Genomic DNA, 22,431 nt, shown 5'->3' on the forward strand with positions numbered 1-22,431 from the left:
GCATGCTAAACATATCGCTTAGGTTTTTTGACATGTTTTTTGAAATCTCATCAAAGATGAAGAAGAATATGGAAGTCTGGGCGTTTAAGGGGCTGACGACAGTCATAGGCTGGTTTAAGTGATCACTTTACACACGCGTAACAAGTGAACACTTAAACCAGCCTATGACGGTCGTCAGCCCCGTGAATCTCCAGACTTCCATATTCTTCTTCATTTGATGAGATTTAAAAAAATAATATGAAAATAACTCCTGCAATTGGAGATAATCCAGATTTTGTGAACAAGTATTTGGACACACTCAAAATGTTGTAAATATCCCTTAAGGACCGAAAAACGAATGTTTAGATAAGGGAAAAGACCAAGGTAACAGATGTGGCTCAAAGAATCGCGGAACTTAAGTGCAACTGGGCAGGACATGTGGCACATATCGCCCACTCCTTTCAAGAACGTCATAAATCAACAATCGTCAATTTTCAGTTGTGCATGTTTTCGGAATGCCCAGAAAATGTACTATATCCCAGCAAAGGAGGCATATTTTTAACTTAATATTTACCCGCTACAGGGCAGAAAGAGATGTTTTTTGCATTTTGAAGAAAAGGAATTGTTTACTCATTTTTTTAAATATACTAAATATTTTTCAAATGGAGAAAAAACCTGCAGGTTTTACCTATAAATATCTGTTGTACAGTAAAAAGTTCAATAAGTGGCTTGATATTTATTCTCAATAAATTGTATTATATGTTTAAACTTTAAAAACGATCTCCTGAAAAATCAAGTTTTTTGATTTATGACGTTGTTGAAAGGAGTGAGCGATATGTGTGAGGATAGACGGACGAAAAATATGCTTGACTGGAGGCCTAGAACAGGACGCAGAAGCGTGGGTAGGCCCCAGACAAGATGGTCCGATGACATTAAGAATGTGACGGGCCTGCATTGGAAGAGAGTCGCGTCCAACAGACAACTGTGGAAGTCCAACCTACCTTACTAAGTAGCACCTAGCTTACCTTACTACCTACTTCTAATGACTATCCTACCTGGCTTACTTTACTCCTTGGCAGTAGAGGTAGGTACCTCTACTGACTACCCCAATTAATTATCTGTGCGCGCCACTGCTATCATGTAAGTAACAAAAATAATTTTTCATTTCATTCGAACCCTTATCCGCACCCCAATGGTGCATAGGGCACTGCATCATATAAACTCAGTGTTATCTTGATCGCTAACACACGAAGGAAAGGTGATCAGCCCTCCGCTTCAGGTAATATTGGATAAATATTAGAGTGAAAAAATCACTTATTTATTAGACCCCCCCCCTCTGGGAATCGAACCCGGGACCTCCAGAACGGTAGCCGAGCATGCTGACCATTATTACACTACAGAGGCGGACAACAAAAATAATAGTGATTCAATATGAGTGCTCTATGCTCTGTGCAATATGCAGTGCTCTATGCACCATTGGGGGCAGTTAAGGGTTAGGGAAACAGCATGATTTTTTGCTTCCTCTGTAAAAAATATCAAGTGTATTACAAGACACAGTGACATAATGAAATTGAATTGGCATTTCGAGCACTCAACTTTCATTTTTATTCCAAACGTGTTTCAAGTTTGTTTTCCTTGTACTGAACGTTTACTCAGCACTTTATACTGTGTGAATAATAAATATGTACCGGGATGTAATTTATTCGAAAAGACTGTCAACAATGAGACGTTGTGACATTGAATACGAGTGTCATCGGCGATATCGCAACAAGAGCGATATTGACACAAATTTATTATTCTGACGCCTCTTCGCATGTAACGGTGCAAATAACTTTTCATTTTCAGAACTCGTTGGCCAAACATTTGATCACCGTTCATCTCCACCCACCCTACTCAACTGATCTCTCTTCATCTGATTTTTATTTGTTCCCCAAACTCAAAAGACCTTTGAAATGAAGAAGATTTGAAACGATTCCCAAGATTAAGGTAAATGCGATGAAAGAGATTTTTTTTAAATGGGAGTTACATTTATTATTTACCTTTCTTATTACATACAAGCTTTAAAGATCAATAAGTTGGTTTTTGTTTCTTCTAGGTAAAAAACACGATTGTCCGCCTCCGTAGTGTAGTGGTCAGCACGCTCAGCTACCGTACTGGAGGTTCGATTCCCAGAGGGGGATCAAATAAATATAAGTGATTTTTTCACTCTTATATTTATTCAATATTACCTTGGACTGGTACCGGAAGCGGAAGGCTGATCACCTTTCCATCATGTGTTAACGATCAAGATAACACTGCGTTTATATGATGCAGTGCCCTATGCACCATTAGGGTGCGGATAAGGGTTTGAATGATTAAAAAAAATATATATATATATTTTAATATGTGTTGGGAACAGGAACGATAAACTAGTGTGGGCCAATCAGGAACTCATCAGCATTTGCTCATTGCTGGGAGGAAACCACGTTGCACTCCTCAGGAGAAGGCGGACTGTTGACTGTCGTCAGCAGACCTTCCGTTCCACTAGAAGAGGGTTCGGCATTTTGTGTCCTAGCTTGGTTTATGGCACCAATGTAATGCAACGAAAGAACTGAAGGACATCACAAAATACCATAAGCGTTTCAGAGATTGTTTCCAAAAGTGGAAACACAGTTGGGATAAGTGTGTGCGTCGGGGAGGTGAATACTTTAAAGGGGACCCAGAAATCTAACTATTTTTTTTTTATCTGGCAAATTATAAGCTTAAATAGGTCAAATTATAAGCTTAAATAATAAAAATTAAAATGGTATTTTCTGGTGTTTCTCATGTCGCTCACTCCTTTCAAGAACGTCATAAATCAAAAATCGTCAATTTTAAGTTGTTCATGTTTTAGGAATTCCCAGAAAATGTACTATATCCCAGCAAAAGCGGCATATTTTTAACTTAATGTTTACCAGCTACAGGGCAGAAAGTGTTGTTTTTGCATTTTGAGGAAAAGGTATTTTTTTTATTTTTTTTTAAATATACTAAATATTTTTCAAATGGAGAAAAAGATCTGTTACACAGTAAAAAGTTCAGTAAGTGGCTTGATATTTATTTTTATTACATTGTATTATATTTCAAAACTTTAAAAACGTTCTACTGAAAAATCAAGTTTTTTGATTTATGACGTTCTTGAAAGGAGTGAGCTATGTGTGTGATTATAATCCAGGATTCGGACCTCGCATACTAATATAAGAGTTTCTGCTTAATAAAAAGCTTCTTTACATCTCACCATAAATAAATAACTCCTATAATTGGAGATAATCCAGATTTTTGTGAACAAGTATTTGGACACACTCAAAATGTTGTATCTAACTGCTAAATTAAGTAAATTTTGATTAATGATGTCAGTCTACGTATTATTTAGACAGGCCAAATATTAAAAACATCTAGTATTAACACATTTAAAACGGGTATTTTTTACACCTGCGGACCGCTGGTGACGGGTTTTGATAATTATGTACATATAGTAAGGACTTTGACAAAAAGATTAGCATATAATATTCTTATAAAACATTGATCATTTCTGCTTTTGAAATGAGGGCGGCATAGAAGGTAAAAATACCCTTCCCGTCCTTAAGCATCAATCGACCCAACGGGTAGAAATACCTTTCCCGTCCAAAGTATGTTAAGACTTTATTTTATTGGTGCCATAGTGTCAAACCATGCATGCCGCCTCTATGGCGGCACTTTTGTGCTAAAGCTTTTCTAAGGATTATTCATATTCTCTGATTTTAGAAAAAGTCACTTACTATAACATTTCCTTCAAAATACATGTGTTTATCTCTAAACGAAGTGAGCATGTATATGAGGGTTGGATTGACTAGATAAACGCAGTATGTCAACTTTGACATGGGAATCCACACATCCTTGGACATTATTCTCGCAAATGTACCTGCGAAATAGACAAATATTATTGGAAAATTGTATCAATAGATGGGCAAAGAGGAAAAATTGTCATTATGTAAATTTGAATTATTTTAAGACATTCAAAATACTTGAAAGTCTTTCATTTTTAACCCTAGTGTATGGAATTGAAGCGAATGAGTTGGCCAAAGAAGGAAGAAAGTAAACTGAATGCATCTCTCAGACGAATGTGCGTCAAAATGATGTATGATAGATGTTCCAATGGTGACGTAAGGAAAGAATGCAAGGTTGCCATAAGTATTATCAACAAAAAATGTGAAATGATTTGTTTAGATGGTTTGGGCATGTGAATCGAATGCGTGAAGAAAGAATGGTAAAATGAATTTATGAGGCGAATGTGGTTAATAATGGGAACAAAGGAAGACCTAAGAAAACTAGGCATGATCAAGCCGAAAATTCTTCTTTTTCTTCCTAATCTGTTCTGATCTGTCTGTTTCATTATTCATCTCTTGTGATGTGCGCTGCCAGCTATCGTACCTTCGCTTTGGGGGTATCCTTCCGTCTGGGTTCTCTTGAAGAGAAATAAGCCAAATATCTCACATACTTGAGTGTGGACAGGTCAAGAGTCAAGAATAATTGGCAGATGTGTATGAGATGATCCATGAATCATAATATCAATAATTATGGATAATTTATATTTATACATAGCGCCATTTTCGTAAAATACTACCTCAAGGAATGTGGAAGAGATTGTTTACAAAGATATAGTGGTGCGGCATTTTATTCTCTCTGCCTACCCTATTTGGACACATTCAAAATGTTGTTAGTTTTATTAATAACTTTATTTGACAGTAAAACCCCAAATGTGCGCCATTAATGAGCTTTATAAAAAAAGACCTACCAGCATTATCCGTCAGGCAGGCGATTATCAGCCAAAGCAATGCCAAGGACCAAGCTACGCGGGAGGTGGACGTGTAGAACATGCTGTACGTTATACTGATATCCCTTTTCGGTAAACCCAACAATGCAAATAGGCTGAAAACTGCATACAACAGCCAAATGATAGATAGCCAGATCTGTGAAGAGCAAGTACAATTTATTTTTAATTAAATATCTACTGAAACTATGGATTTTTTTTCAATTTTGCATAAACAAGGTTTTCCTATAATATTCCTATATTTCCTATATTTTCAACATTATTTTTTGACATCTCATCAAAGATAAAGAAGAATATGGAAGTCTGGGCATTTAACAAATGATTTTAAAACATTGTTTGCGGGAAACGCTTAAAACCGTATTTTACTTACTGTTAGTAGAGAGCGGGAGACGCTTATAAGCAGTCTATTTGCTTACTTTTGGTAGAGCGCGAGACGTCAAAAAACATTGTCTAAATCGAATTTGGATTTGCAGTTATACGACTCTAATTAGGGTCAGGGTTGATGAAAAAACTGCCTGACAATGTGTTCATAACCACTTTTTTTAGAGATGGCAAAAAACATTGTACAGATAGGAATAGGGTTTGCAGTTACTGGTGATTAGTATATGACCCTAATTACTAATTAGGATCAGGGTTGATGAAAAAACCGCCCGACAACAATGTGTTAATGTAATGTAGTTTTAGAAACCTCATAATAATTGATAGATGTTTCTTACCTTTCCTTTAGGCATAGATTTCCTGTGATAGGTGTAAAAATATGCTCCGAATACACCAATAATATAAGGAGAGATTCTCATCCAAGGCGGGAAGTAAAAAATGTCAACGGTCTCAAATAAACTGTGAATGCTGGAAATTGAGAAAATCTATGAAAAACTGTAACAGAATTGGTGTGAAAAAGATTCAGATACGAGGAATACGTGATTCCTTCTATGCTCAAGTTGCTAAACTGTGTAATGAACAAACTTATTTATAAAATAAAATAACTTAAAACTAAAATAAACCCTGATGACCTAAAACAAAGTTATTTTTGACATCTCATCAATGATGAAGAAGAATATGGAAGTCTGGGCATTTACGGGGCTGACGACCGTCATAGGCTGGTTTAAGTGATCACCTTACACACGTGTAACATTCACCAATTCTACCCATTACTGACAACCACACTACTCAAATTCTTGGAAGTTCTATATATACGAATCGATTTCGAAACGTTTTTCTTGAATCATTAGAACTTCACTAGAGACATCTATTGTTGAGATGAAAAGAAACTTTTTATTGAGCAGAAATTAATTGGAGATAATCCAGATTTTGTGAACAAGTATTTGGACACACTCAAAATGTTGTGAAACAGTCTTTAGTGAAAATATTGATTCAGCATTTTTATCATAGTATGTATACTCATACATGGAAATAATGCTATGGGTAGTTCAGCACTTAAACAGTTAATTAAATAAAATAAAAATACTCACAATGGCTGATGGTTTAATGCTTTGACAGTGTAGGTGGTGTACAAACCAGATCCTAAACAGAGAGCCAATCCTATAATCCCTGCAGCTTTTAAGTGCCTAAACAAAATAACAAAACGAATCAGCATATTGTCTGCAAACCCAACAATGCCAGATTACATGAAAAATATATAAAGGTGGAGACTGACCGGAGCATTTCATCGTAACGTAACACGTTACGATGCGAGCATTCAGGCAGTCAGTACAGCGAGCCGAGCGTTCCATCCATAGTTTCGGATGCTCGCCGCGAGCGATGTTACGACGTTATGTTACGACGAAATGCTCCGGTCAGTCTCCACCTTAACTAATCAACCATCACGCTGCTTCGCCGCAGGACTAGGCAGAGAGAATAGAACACCGCACCACTCTATATTTGCAAACATTCTTTGTCTCTTCCACAATCATGCATCTCCTCATACATAACTACCGATTATTTAGACTCTTGACCTGACGCCTTTAAGTATTTAACATACCTGATCATGGCAAGTTCATTTGAAATGTGTCTACATCGTAGAATGCTACGCATTCCATGGACCGATATGGTCAGCAACGCAAATATGCTCCAAAAAGCAAGAGCAGGGAGACAGTTGCTGACTGATATCATTGTCCGGAAGGTGTCCTATCTGGGGGATGTGCTGATAGGAGAAAAGTACGAGCTATTGCACTTAATAGAGGGTGGATGAGGTGTGGGCAGAAAACAGATTTCCTGGCTCCGTAATATACGAGATTGGACAGGGATCACGACCATTGAGGCGCTGTCCAAGACAAGGGTGATGAATCTCACGTGATATTCGACATCAGGGGACCTGACATGACACGCACAGAAGAAGAAAGAGAAAGATGCTTACTTTGTCGACAGGTAGAGTAGCGCGCTCGCTACGATGAAGAACTGGAAGTCGTTGGAGAGGTAGTAGGTCCAGGCCATGCAGGACTCGTGAGACGGGGGGTAAATATTGCTGATGTAGAGGAAATTGGCCCACCAGTACTTGGAGCATCTCAGGTCCATCCTTTCGTTGTTCATCAGTGCCGATGAACGATGCATCCACTCACCGGCGGCATGGGAAACCATCAGCACATACATGTAAACTGGTGTTAGCCTACAAAAGTTGGCATGAGAAACCATCAGTACATACATACTTGTAAACTGGTGTTAGCCTACTAAAGTTGGCACGAGAAACCATCAGGATATACCGGTAAACTGGTATTAGTATGCAAAAGTAAGCAAGAGAAACCATCAGCACATACATATAAACTGGTGTTAATCTATAAAAGTTGGGAGACCATCAGGACATACATATAAACTGGTGTTAGTCTACAATAATTGGCATGAGAAACCATCAGTACAATGATATTAACTGATATTGGTCTACAAAAGTTGGCATGAGAAACCATCAGTACAAAGATATTAACTGATATTAGTCTACAAAACTTGGCATAAGAAACCAGCAGTACAAAGATTTTAACTGATGTTGTCTACAAAAGTTGGCGTGAGAAACCATAATTCAGATTTTTTCATGCGGTCCTTGCATTGGACAGCCCTGGTCTAAGGGATCGCAAATCAACAGAACTCAATTTGCTTTCATCCTTCTTTTTGCCAATTCGATGCTTTGCTTCCATACATCAGTGTTAGCACTAGCACTTAAGTGCACATTGTCCACTGTAAATATTGAGCTAACTAACTAACTAACCATCACGCCGCTTCACCGCAGGGGTAGGCAGAGAGAATAGAGCGCCACACCACTCTATCCTTGCAAACATTCTTCGCCTCTTCCACGTTCATGCATCTCCTCATACATACCCGCCGATTGTTACGACTCCTAACCTGACCACTTTCAAGTATTTGGCATACCTGATCGTGCCATGTTTTTCTCGGTCTTCCTCTGCTTCTTTTCCCACTAACATTCGCCTCATAAATTTGTTTTACCGTTCTTTCCTCACTCATTCGTTCTACATGTCCAAACCATCTCAACGCACCTTTCTTAATTTTATCGATAATGCTTATCTCAGCTTTGCATTCCTTCCTTATTTCACTATTCGTACATCTATCATACATCGTTTTGTCGCACATTCTTCTGAGAGATCGCATTTCGACTATTGAGCTAAGAAAATTAATACCTTTTGAATCGTTTGTAGACTGCGTTAATCAAATCCTTTACATTTGCTTTAAACGTTGTCAAATATGTATTATTTTTGTCTTTGAAAAAGTTATAACCAAGTAGAAAACCGCTGAAAAAAAAACATTGCTACATAATTATAAAGTTTTTTTTTATTAACCGGATCCACGCGGCTCGCATAACCGTATGTGTTTTCACAAAACATTCCCCGTACGCGGCTGACATAACCGTATGTGTTTTTACTTTGCTCCAAGTTTCGAACCTCAGTTCAACTTAGAGGGATTTTTTCATGGTGTGGAACTTTGGATAAAATAATACGTCAATCCTTGGCCTTATGACATCTGTTGAAATATCTGACTAATAATTTGTAACATCACAAGGATAAATAAAAGAACAGATCCCTGATTTTTCTTGCGGTCGGTAATTAGTCCGCGCCATAATCATACCCTATATCTTTCTCACTCTCGTCGCTATGCATCGCCAGTGGGTAACAGTGACACACGATGCGTGCTTTGATTTATTTATGTTACGATCTTATTTGTTTATATTAGGATATATTTCAAGAATAATGTGACACGGGTGTATTATAAAGTACCAAAAAAGGCACAATGAATCCCATTGAACGTTTTTGTTTAGGAAAATAAATTGTTTCTTAACTAAATACATGATAAAAGTAATAATTTAAAAAACGGCAAAATACCGCCGCGCACGGGCGTCTCTCAGGAACAAAGTGAACACGGTTAAAAGGTTAATATCTCAACATACATGAGAACAAGAATATGGATATCTGTAGGTTTAAGTAATCAAACACGCTGTTTGAAAATGATGCGGAATGCATCAAAACACGTGTCACAGTAGAATTTAAAAATAGTGGTATTTACTAAGTAAAACATTAATTAAAAATGGATAAATTTTACCACAAAGTGACTGCCGAATCAATTAATGAAAAACAAAAAATGTTTCGCATAACAAGTAAGATTACAGAACGAATTATACTCGTTACGAGAGGTTCCACTGTATTATTATAATACTGCGAAAACAATTCCAGAAATTATTATAACACTGCGCCGTTACGATTCAGTGCCCTACGCACCATTGGGTGCGGATAGAGTTAGGGGAAGAACGAAATGGTAAAATAAGAAAGGACTAGGTTATCAAATATTACCTCACATGACTTAATCAAACATAATGAAGCACGAAGTTTTCAAAATTAATAATAAAATAATAATAAAAGCCTTATCCGCACCCCAATGGTGCATAGGGTACTGCGTCATATAAACGCAGTGTTATCTTGATCGTTTACATATGAAGGAAAGGTGATCAGCCCTCCGCTTCAGGTACCAGTCCAGGGTAGTATTGAATAAATATTACAGTGAAAAAATCACTTATATTTATTTTACTCCCCTTGGGAACTGAACCCAGGATCTCCAGAAGTAGCCGAGCGTGCTGACCATTACACTACGGAAGCGGACAAATTAACTTTTCAAAATTAACCTTACGTATATATATTTTTTTGTCCATTGTCAAGTCTTTTAAGAATGTTAAAAAATAATTCAGAACTAAGTCTGTTCAATGTAAATATCAAATTTTTTAAGTAAGTTTTTATTAGTATGTTTATATATTTTTTTATTCGGTGCAACGTCTATTAAGTATGTAAAAAAAATCAATCTGAACTAAGCATGTTTTTTGAAAATCACCCAAAAATCATTTAAATCGTGGCTTATGCATCACAACTTAGTAATCAAAATAAAAATCAGTAATATTTCTAATTTAGTTCATTTTACATAAGTACCTAAGTATATAATATTTTTTTTAATTCATTGTCAAGTCTGTTAATTATGTTAAAAAATAATAAGAATAAATATAATTAATAAAAACGGTGGGAGTGCATGGAGAGACTATAAGTGCATGGATCGCATACATTTGACTTTTACCCAATGCAGTAGAATGAGTCCACAACGAAATGAGTGTTCTGCAATAGTTTGGTGGCAATGCCTCCCGGATAATGGAGATTCTGCTTCCCCTCGTACTTGTCGAAGGCAAACAGTATCATGTGCCCAACGACGGTGATGAACATTGTGTTGACTCTGGAATGATATCATCAATTTTAAAATATTGACCCGGCACACACGACAACATATTTTTCAGTGTAGCCATTCGAAAACTACCATATCGCTCACTCCTTTCAACAACATCATACATATATCAAAAATCATTAATTTTCAGTTTTGCATGTTTTCGAAACGCCCAGAAAATGTATTATATCCCAGCAAAAGCGGCATATTTTTAATTTAATATTTACCCGCTACAGGGCAAAAAGTGTTGGTTTTGCATTTTGAAGAAAAGGTGTTGTTTAATTATTTTTTTAAATACACTAAATATTTTTCAAATGGGAAAAAAAACCTTCAGGTTCTACCTAAAAAGATCTGTTGCACAGTAAAAAGTTCAATAAGTGGCTTCATATTTATTTTTAATACATTGTATTATACTTTAAAATTATAATTATTTTATTATTATAATTTAACTTTAAAAACGTTCTCCTGAAAAATCAAGTTTTTTGATTTATGACGTTCTTGAAAGGAGTGAGCGATATCATCCGTAGGGTGAATAATCCAGTGTCTCATATAATAAATACCTTAATCCGTGAATAGGTAACAGTGTATCCTTCTCATTTTTGGTATTAAAAACCGTTCTTATGTTATCTCCAATACTAAATTCAAAGAGTATCTTTTGAACGGTGTTTTTGTATTGGATTTTATTTTGATTAATGTCTGTCTCTTTATATATCCAGGCTCGGTAGACTGTACCAAGAATATTTAATGCCAAAAGCAAAACTGTAGATGTCCTGTAATATATATTTTTTTTTATTCTCAATATTATTAATATTTAAAGCATTTACTTTGTGGTTAGTCATTTTTACTTATTTATTTTTTTACAAAAATGTTAATAAAATCAGTATATAACCACTCACCAAGATTTTTACGTCTACCGGTTTCGAGACGTACCCGTCTCTTCGTCAGGACAATCACTAACACAGCATGCAAACAATACTACCCTTCACCACCATAGCACCATTTACACACTCAAAACTACACAAAATATCTAACACATGCGATTTTTGGTCGGCCCGAATACCAACATGCACTATAGTTTTCAATACAGACATGCGTTACGAGCCGAGGTTAAACGTGCATTAAAATTAGACCTGTAATCGAATCAACTTATATACTCGTAGGATGAAAGGAGTGGGCGGGGTTCGAATTGGATACTGACGAATCGTGTTTAACCGATGTCGAATCAAACAATGGACTATATGTAAAATTTATTTGGTTGTTACGTACGTCTCGAAACCGGTAGACGTAAAAATCTCGGTGAGTGGTTTTATACTAATTTTATTAACATTTTTGTAAAAAAATAAATAAGTATATATTTTTTTTATTAATGACAAAAAAAAATAAAACATTATTTATTTGGCAGTCACCCAATGAAAGGATGTTTCTGCCAGTGTCAAGTATTATTTTTATTTACAAACAAAATTCACAGAAAATAATAATAACAATTAATACAAAATTTCATAGTTAAAATGCATTTAGCTTTATCATTTTAGAAATCATGCCCGCAATTCTAGAATTAGGTTCAGAAAGAAGGGTGGATACTTGGGTGGGGAGTTGGATTCCTGCCCGTGTTAAGCTATTAAGAAAGTTCCCCTTCTCTGTAGTGAGCGGACACTGACAGAACGTATGGTTTGCATCCCCTATATCTTGTCCACATTCACAATATGGTGATGTAACGCATGTTATCTATATCGTAGTCGTACAGGAGAAAGTGACCAACTACCAAAACGTAAAATGTTCAGAAGGACCATTTAACTAACTTTTGCTTACCGAGAAAATAAACACCAATGCAGTTAGTCATTTTAAACAAGTCAATATATTATGCTTCTAAAATCCTTTGAGATTATTTCAGGGCAATATTAAGCTAGTAAGATATCAAATAGTCAATGATCACGTTTTTGTAAAACAATGCACTTGGTCACTTTCTCCTGTATGACTATGATATTGATATTTAAATTGAAATCAGCACAATTGAGTGAATTTTTCAACATGCAAATCGGAATCAGAACAATAAAGCTAATATGAACTTTTTTCAATATAAAAGTGGGGATTACAATAGTGAAGCTATTGTGAACTTTTTACAATAAACAAATTGGAATATATAGCGAACATTATCAATATTCTTAATTCTTCTTCAAACCCTTATCCACACCCCAGTGGTGCATAGGGCACTGCATCATATAAACACAGTGTTATCTTGATTGTTAACACATGAAGGAAAGGTGATTCAGTCCTCCGCTACAGGTAATTTTGAATGAATATTAGAGTTAAAAAATCACTTATATTTATTTGACCCTCCCCCCCTGGGAATTGAACCCAGGACCTCCAAAACGGTGGCCGAGCATGGTGACCATTAAACTACATTACACTTTTTCAATATACAAGCGGGAATCGGAACAATGAAGTCATTGTGAACTTTTTTCCATATATAAGTGGGAATTAGAATAATGAAGCAAAAGTGAACATTTTACAATAGTAAAAGTGAACTTTTTCAATATACAAGTGGGAAGGCATTGTGAACATTTTTTCAATACAAATACATGTTGGAATCAGAAAAATGAAGCAATTGTGAACATTTTTCACAATTTCTAAATGCTCACCACAGTGGGGAGTACTTCAATGACCAAAACCACGACATATCATCACTTATTATCTTCACTTCTTCCATCCTTAGGGTCATGTTATAAACATGCTGATGGAGCAGAACCCTGGAATCAAAGTACTCCTGAAGCAGCACAAATATTTCCGACTCAAGACATGACGCAGGGAGGCACAAACCCAAGGTCACCAAATCCTGAAAACAAAAATTGGCAGTGGAAACGGCTTGCCTTTCCGTAACGACAATATTTGTTAATTTCAACAAATCGCTCACTCCCTTCAACAACGTCATATATCAAAAATTGTCAATTTTCAGTTGTACTTATGTCAGCCTTGCATTCATTCCTTATTCACCTTCCGAGCATATATCATACAACGTTTTACCACACATTCGTCTGAAAGAACGCATTTTGACTGTACATTTAACATTCTTTCTGCACTCACTCCATAGTGTTATCGACAATGTTTATCTCAACCTTGCATTCTTTCCTTATATCACAATTCGAGCATGTCGCTCACTCCTTTCAAGAACGTCATAAATCAAAAATCATCAATTTTCAGTTGTACATGTTTTCGGAACGCCCAAAAAATGTACTATATCCCAGCAAAAGCGGCATATTTTTAACTTAATATTTACCCGCTACAGGGCAGGTAGTGTTGTTTATGCATTTTTAAAAAAAGGTATTGTTGAATTAATTTTTTAAATATACTAAATATTTTTCAAATGGAGAAAAAACCTTCAGGTTTTACCTAAAAAGATCTGTTGCACAGTAAAAAGTTCAATAAGTGGCTTGATATTTATTTTTCATACATTTTATTATATTTTTAAACTTTAAAAACGATCTCCTGAGAAATCAAGTTTTTTAATATTTGACATTCTTGAAAGGAGTGAGCGATATGTCCACCATAGATGTCAGAGATAAAGTTTTACTCAAAAAATTACACACTGTTTGTTAAAATTCTTTCTGTACCCGGCGCGTATTTCTGTGGCTCAGTCTGATAAAATAGAAAAGAAAAAGCACTGCATTCTATTATGTTTCATGTTTGTGAACCAATAAAAATATTATTATTAAATCTACGAAACAACAATGCAATAAGTGATAGCACTGTCAAGAAGCACGCTGCCCGCCATGAGAATTTTTTTTATTGCATGCAATGCTGTCACTTTCAACAGTTGGCGCTGCCTTTGTGATAATAAGCTGTGTAACATGTTTTTCACAGGTCACACAGGTTTTTTTTTTTAAATAGGTATATAAAAATATGTGCGTATTAAAATGCAACGCTGTGTCAAATTTCTACCAAAATTTGCAAAGATTCAAGCTGTTTCACTATATTCGACTGTTGGCTCTGAAGTTTTGAAATTAATTACCATTCTCTCAAGGTTAATGCATTTAAAATTACGCCATTAAATTTATTGCAAATATTAACTGGACGTTATGACAAGTAATTGATGTCATAAACTTGATAATTACATTTTGAACATCGCTCCGCAATAAAACTGCCTGCATAATTCTCTATCGAGTCCGTAGTGCAAAAATAATGATTTTTTCCGAGTGCCAACATTTAAAATTCTTAACAAGATGAGTTATATTTTAAATATTAACACATTAACTACCAAAAAAGCCAACTAGTCGGCTTTTCACTGCCAACCGTAAACGACCAAACACCCATTAGTCGGTTTTTCTAACCTGCGTACTGAAAATAATTCTCACAATTATGTACATCACTATATCGATTTCAAATTTGAACTTTTAATTTAAAAAGGATCTTTACTAGAAACTAAAAATACAAAATAAAAATATGCATTATTACGCCTTAAAACATGATTTTAATTTTTTTTATGCAGCTTATAAATTGACCAGTTATTTTGAATTCACAACATTGGCGAGTGTTTTTGCCTAGAATTTTCACTCACGAATTACATGAAATTATAGTAACTTTAAACATAAAGAGTAAATCCACTCACGAGTAGGCATAGGCTATGAAACTCGATGATAAGCGGTGTTGCATAAGCCGTAGCTAGATTTCAGAGTCCCTTGGACGTTAGGTAATTTTAAAAAATCTCACAACATTTTGAGTGTGTCCAAATACTTGTTCACAAATCTGTTTTTTTTTTCAATTCGGAGTTATTTTAACATTCTGTCAAATGTAATGATAACTCCTAATTGTAGAGAACCCAGATTTGTGAACAAGTATTTAGATGCACTCAAAATTATGTGCATTATTAAAATATTATTTTGTTTGTTTTTTGACGATATTTTTATAGAAATGTAAAGAAAAATAATAATTGAACTGTGTCTACCTCATTTTCCCAGAAGACTTTGCTGAGAATGCTGGAATTTTGCCTGAAATATGCAGCATAGTACGCTACACGGAATGGAGGCGTGCTGTCTTGGTGATGGATGACTCTCGACGGTTGAATTTCCAACGTTTTATTTGACATATACAACATACATTGTGCTCGGGACCCTAGCCAGTAAGTCCCTCCCCAATAGAGACCTGACTGAGGCACCCCTGATGCGTCTAATACTAAAAAGGAAATTATATTGTTATATAGAGTAGAAAATATCTATAAAAAAAACATCAATCATAATAATAGCTCCCAACTCGCGCTTGAGTATGTTGTCTTCAGCATATGGGGCTCTATGAGTTACGATACCAGAATATATATAGTTTTGAGTATAATAGTATATGAGTGACTATAGCGGTATATATAGTCTTGAGTATAATAGTATATGAGTGATTATACCAGTATATACAGTCTTGAGTATAATAGTATATGAGTGACTATACCAGAATATATATAGTCTTCAGCAAGTGGGGCTATATGTGACCCGGCTGGATGTGAATTCACCCGCCGCCGAATCCACTTGCCGAAATTTTTATCATTAATTTTTCAGGTCAAATGGTATTTATATTGAAATTTGTTGTATTACATATTTTCATAATTCTTTTTCATTAAACCCTTATCCGCACCCAAATGGTGCATAGGGCACTGCATCATATAAATGCAATGTAATCTTGATCGTTAACACATGAAGGAAAGGTGATCAGCCCTCTGCTTCGGGTACCAGTCCAGGGTAATATTGAATAAATTGATTCTAATACCATAATATCTTATATAATATGTACCTACATGATAAAATTAAAAACTATTGAAAATTTACAAACCAAGGGTTACCTGCTTCACGTTGAAATTGTATACGACACATTGAGAATAAAATTTTCATAATAATAATGTCAATTTTACAAAGCAAAATACTGTGAACACATAATTATGTCCATATTACAATTTTCATAATAATAATTTCAATATTACAAAGCAGGTATTTCATAACCAACATTTATTTTTTTCAGTGTAAACCAAAATATAAAGGTCACGGCTAAAACGGGACATTTATGAAAAGAGTTCAGGCGATTAGTAATCAGGCGATCAGCCGCACAATGGTAAATTACATTCGAACCCTTTTTACATATTCTACACTCGCCTAACTGCATAAATATTTATGATTAGAATAAAATATTTTTTTTTAATTAATGTTTTACTTAGTAAATACCACCATTTTTTAAAATCTACTGTGACACGTGTTTCAATTCATTCCGCATCATTTTCAAACACCATTTACGGTGTTTGAAAATGATGCACAATCGAAACATGTGTAACAGTAGATTTTAAGAAATAGTGGTATTTACTTAGTAAAACATTAATTAAAAATTCATAGATTTTACAACAAAGTGACTGCCGAATCAGTTAATGAAAATATAATATATATAGTGATTTTAAAACCATGTTATATTTTAAACATAAAATGGAAACTCACAAAGTTATTGCTTCAAATATAAATTGTATGCATAAATATCATTCATTATTTTTCTTCTACGTTCTTTCTGTTTGAGGTTTCTGTTCAAATAAGCATGCTGCAATTTATTAACTTTTTTGAAAGTTTTTTTTTAATTCCCTCGCAATATCACCGCAAAGATAAAACAATAATTACCAGCAACATAATAAAACACATAATCGATGCTGCAATGGGTAGGCACCGGATTTCTATGTTTCTGTTGATAATTGTCTACTTCATAAACTGTCTATATTTAGTGTTATCTCATCACTTATACGTCGATTTGAAGAATCTGACGTTTACGAGTCGAATCCCTCTGAATGAAGAAATCAGTGTCAGATACATACAAAGCAGCACAAGACCAATCCTAATAGAGGGAGATCGCTCATGGGAAAGCTATACCGTCATTTTCTAGCATTTTCAAATGGATTCAGAAGAAGAATTCTATTGTACATAATTTAAAAAAAATAATAATAAATCTTACGTTTTATTGCCCATCTGGTGTTATTTATTACTCCAGTCGCTACCTGTGTCAACTCTATCTGACACAACGTACCCCGTATTTTCTCATCTCTTGAACCTGCAAGTGCCAAACCATAGAAAACCGACTGCGATTCCAAATTCGAACATTCGATAAAATTCGGAATGCACAAAAACAAAACAAAAGAACAAATGTAAACTGTCACAGCCATCTTTGAAAAAATGTTACTTTAAAAAATATGAACTATCATCATTTGATAATGAAGGTATCTTTATTTAGTAACTTCAACGCAGTTTACTGCTGAAAGGCAAAGCAAACACTGAATTGGATTAATTTTATGAAGACATTTTAATGACAGATTTTTTTATGTAATATTATGACTGCTATTATCAATAAATTAGTAGGTATTATTTATAACGAAATTTCAAATAAAAGTTTTTATACACATTTTTATTGACAAATAAATACTAATATTTAACACGGTAAAATAAATTAGTGAGAAAAAACGTTATACTATGCAATAGAATCAAATAAATTTAAGTGATTTTTTTTACTCTAATACTTATATTATATAACTCTGGACTGGTACCTGAAGCGTAAAATAAATCATCTTGCCTTCAAGCAATTAATGTGACACTGAATCAATGTGGTGAGTGCCTTATGCACCATTCATTGCAGATATTAAAGTTATGTATATTATAATATAATAATAATAAAACCCTTATCCGCACCCCAATGGTGCATAGGGCACTGCTTCATATAAACACAGTGTTATCTAGATCGTTTACACATGAAGGAAAGGTGATCAGCCCTCCGCTTCAGGTAACAGTCCAGGGTAATATTGAATAAATATTACAGTGAAAAAATCACTTATATTTATTTGACCCCCCTGGGAATCGAACCCGGGACCTCCAGAACAGTAGCCGAGCGTGCTGACCATTACACTACGAAGGGGGACAATATATATAATATATAAATATATATATATATATATATATATATATATATATATATATATATATATATATATATATATATATATATATATATATATATGTATATATATATACAGATATATATATATATATATATATATATATATATATATATATATATATATATATATATATATATATACAAAATATATATATATATATATATATATATATATAGATATATATATATATATATATATATATATATATATATATATATATATAGATATATATATATATATATATATATATATTTATAAATTGTTTTTTTTAAATAAATATACACTTGGGTCTCTTTTTATGTAATAGATACGTTCCACGGGGAGTCGCATAAAAAATATTCACACAAAAAAATAGTTGAACTACATACAAAACTGCATAAATTCAAATCAATGTGATAGAATGTACCAAAAATCGTAAAATAAGTTTATAAAAAATCATGAAAATAAAAACAGAAGAGCTTTTTCCTTAATTAAATATCCATATGGGAAATCGTTTTTGAGATTTTTTTTTTTTTTTTTCAAAACATTACATACATAAGTCATATATATAATATTCCCGATGAGTAATTTCTATTTCTCATTTTGGGACATGGGATATAGGTTAAAAAGACTGGAACCCAAATAATAAAGTTAAAAAAAAGATTTTTTTTAAATAACCAAAACTAATACATGGCAAAATATAAAAACAATAAACAGGTATAATAAATAGGCATAAGAAGCATATTCAAAAGAAATAAATGAGAAAAACATAAGGTAAGAAGCATATTTAAAATAAACAAACGAGAAAATGAAAAAAAATGAGAGAATATAACAAATGAGAAAATATAAAAAACAAAATAAGAAAATATGACTAAATACTACATTTTTATCATTCCATAAAGTATTTTTTCAGATCATTTATTTTGGATCCCCGAATGGGTTCTATTTTATATATCGCTCACTCCTTTCAAGAACGTCATAAGTCAAAAATTGTCAATTTTCAGTTGTGCATGTTTTCGGAATGCCCAGAAAATGTACTTTATCCCAGCAAAAGAGGCATATTTTTAACTTAATGTTTACTCGCTACAGGGCAGAAAATGCTGTTTTTGCATTTTGAATAAAAGGTATTGTTCAACTATTTTTTTAAACATACTAAATATTTTTCAAATGGAAAAAAAACCTGCAGGTTTTACCTTAAAAGATCTGTTGCACAGGAAAAGTTTAATAAGTGGCTTGATATTTATTTTTAATACATTGTGTTATATTTTTAAACTTTAAAAACGTTCTCCTAAAAAATCAAGTTTTTTGATTTATGACGTTCTTGAAAGGAGTGAGCGATATGTCAGGCAGCTAGTTAATTTGGGTATAGGCAATATATGTTAAGGACCTTACTCCAAATTTAGTAGTATTTATCAGCTCCACATGTATTTTGTTATGTCCTCGTGAATTATGATTATGAATTTCTTTGTTAAAAATTGTATGGTGTTGCTGTGAGTCGTTTCAAACATTATTTGAAGGATTGTATTTGTAATTTCATAAGTTGGTAGAATGTCAAAAGGTAGGAGCTGTGTACGGTAGATGAAATATATTTCTAATAGCTCTATTTTGTATAACTTGTATTTTGGAAATTCTCTTCTTTGTTGTGAAACCTCAGATACAGCAAAGGTATGACGGGTGGGAATGTATCATGGCAAAATATATTGATAAAGAGAGAGTACCCTGCAATCGATATAATACTCCTGTTACAATGATTAAAGAAAACACTTGTTTTTTACCACTTGAGTTTTATTATAGACTACATGTTTCAGAAGTTAAACTTCCATCATTCAGGTCTGTATAATAACTATTATTGTCAGTTATTATACAGACCTGAATGATGGAAGTTTAACTTCTAAAACATGTAGTCTATAATAAAACTCAAGTGGTAAAAAACAAGTGTTTTCTTTAATCATTGTAACATGTCTTACCACAAAGTTAATGCCGAAACAATAAATAAAATAATACTCCTGTTATGGGGACAATTTTTCTTTTAACATGATTAATGTGTTCCGACCATGAGAGCTGGGAATCTTCAATCCAAATTACAAGTGTGTTTTCTGTTTTTTTTTCAATAAAGTATCTCTTGAATTGTCAGATTTGAGCTTACCTTGTGCCAGTAACACAATCACACTTTAAGGGTTGTAACCTGCACTAGTCTAAATTTTAGATTTTTTTATGCGAATTCGCATAAAAAATACTTGAACTACATACAAAAATGAGGGATGGGTTCCATTACATTTGAAAATCGCATAACTTCAAAATCGCATTAAAAAAATCCGCATAAAAACGGACGCAAGTGTATAAGTATATAAATTATTCAAATTTACGTTAAGTATATTTGTGTTTTTGTTTGAAATTTGTATGAAAAGAAATACGATAAACGACATGTAAGTTTAAAAAAGCATAGCGTGCTGATATCGTTTGATAAATTGAAGTATCTAAATACTTATTTTATAAAGATTACTATTGTATAATTAAACCTTATTTATAGAACGCAAAACAAATATTATGACATTTAGCGAAAAAAGCGCCGATTTTTGCCTTTGGTAATTAATGGCGTCCTCATTTTACAGCAACCAATATAAATTATTACAATAAAAAACTCACAATATTATTCCACGATCTCGGCGCCGAAATATTCTAATTATTATCACAGAACTCGTACGCAAAACAAAGTATTATGACATTTAGCGAAAAAAGCGCCGATTTTTGCCTTTGGTAATTAACGGCGTCCTCATTTTACAGCAACAAATATTAATAATTACAATGAAAAACTCAAAATATTATTCCACGATCTCGGCGCCGAAATATTCAAATTATCACCCGTCAGATCCACTGTCAATTTTTTAACCATAGACAAAAATAGTATGAAAAATCAAATCTCGATTGCGCCAAGGGATCGTTCGATTTGGTTTGATACCCGTCAATCATGTTTGATCAAAAGGGAATAAGGCTAGAGAAGACGACTCGATAATTTCGTAAAACAATGCCCTTATTCGTCATTATTTTGTTGCTCTTGCGATTTTATGAAAATACCCTTTTTAAAAAATAACCACAATTTTGTTATTCTTTCGCACATTGATTTTAAGTAACATACAAAATTATGGATGTCAAATAAAACAATATTTAATCTGGCAAAATTAAAAAAAAACTCATTTTTTTATCATATGTTTATCGTTTATAAGACATAGGAATGGGAATTCAATCAACCTTTGTTCTTTGATAATGATTTATTTTATTTAATGAAGTTACTGAGGATTTTTTTTAAGATTTAATTTATAATATGGGTATTTCTACTTTACAATCTTAAAATTAATTAGGCATTTTTGACATTTAAGATAAATATTTTTTTTTTAATGTAATAGTTTGTCCACCTCCGGAGCGTAGTGGTCAATAGATTTAGCTACCGCGTCGGAGGTCCCAGGTTTGATTCCTATGAAGGTCAAAATAAATGTTCGTATTATTTTACTCTGATATTTAATTCATAATACCCTGGTCTCGTTAATAATACCTGAAGCGTGGGACTGATCTCATTTTTTTCGTGTATTAGACGAGCTAGATAACACTGCTTTTATACCTATACCTATAAGAGTGCCTATAAGGGTAAGAAGAAGAAGAATAAAAAATTTAAACAGTAGGCACATTATTATACGTATTCACAAATACTGTTAGTATTGACCTAATAACGAAAATTCCATACCAAATAAATAAGTTCCAAAATTAGGTTGTGGACCCGTGGTTAGTGTTACTAGGTTTGAACGCACTCAATCCCCATTTTACCACTATTTTTATAACGGGTTGCTTCTGCCTACAAAATATATGAAGTTGAGTTTAAGCATTAAATAACATACATAAATATTTCTCTAAAAATATTAAATGTACATAAAAAAGTTATTCTGAATTATACCTACGTCTTATGCAACACCTCCTTCTTAGGCTCCAATATTATGAGTTTTATAGT

General features: G+C 33.5%; 1 protein-coding gene across 1 annotated transcript in view; it reads right to left on the reverse strand.

Annotated features, from left to right (window-relative positions):
• Positions 1-18,129, reverse strand: part of LOC148299598 (nose resistant to fluoxetine protein 6-like) — a 19,091-nt gene extending 962 nt beyond the window's left edge. The window contains exons 1-11 of the mRNA XM_088275906.1: positions 17,459-18,129; positions 15,438-15,664; positions 13,138-13,331; positions 11,059-11,268; positions 10,358-10,510; positions 8,425-8,535; positions 7,158-7,406; positions 6,274-6,369; positions 5,521-5,650; positions 4,769-4,943; positions 3,753-3,895 (exon numbers count right to left, since the gene is read on the reverse strand). Of these exons, the coding sequence (XP_088132032.1) occupies positions 3,753-3,895; positions 4,769-4,943; positions 5,521-5,650; positions 6,274-6,369; positions 7,158-7,406; positions 8,425-8,535; positions 10,358-10,510; positions 11,059-11,268; positions 13,138-13,331; positions 15,438-15,664; positions 17,459-17,666 (1,896 nt within the window). The 5' untranslated portion in view covers positions 17,667-18,129. The remainder of the gene's footprint in view (positions 1-3,752; positions 3,896-4,768; positions 4,944-5,520; positions 5,651-6,273; positions 6,370-7,157; positions 7,407-8,424; positions 8,536-10,357; positions 10,511-11,058; positions 11,269-13,137; positions 13,332-15,437; positions 15,665-17,458) is intronic.
• Between the last annotated feature and the right edge of the window lie 4,302 nt (positions 18,130-22,431).

This window comes from Brachycentrus maculatus, unplaced genomic scaffold (assembly GCF_059751285.1).
Source record: "Brachycentrus maculatus isolate JH-2025_06_01 unplaced genomic scaffold, ASM5975128v1 h1tg001056l, whole genome shotgun sequence".
NCBI classification, from domain to species: Eukaryota; Metazoa; Arthropoda; class Insecta; order Trichoptera; family Brachycentridae; genus Brachycentrus; species Brachycentrus maculatus.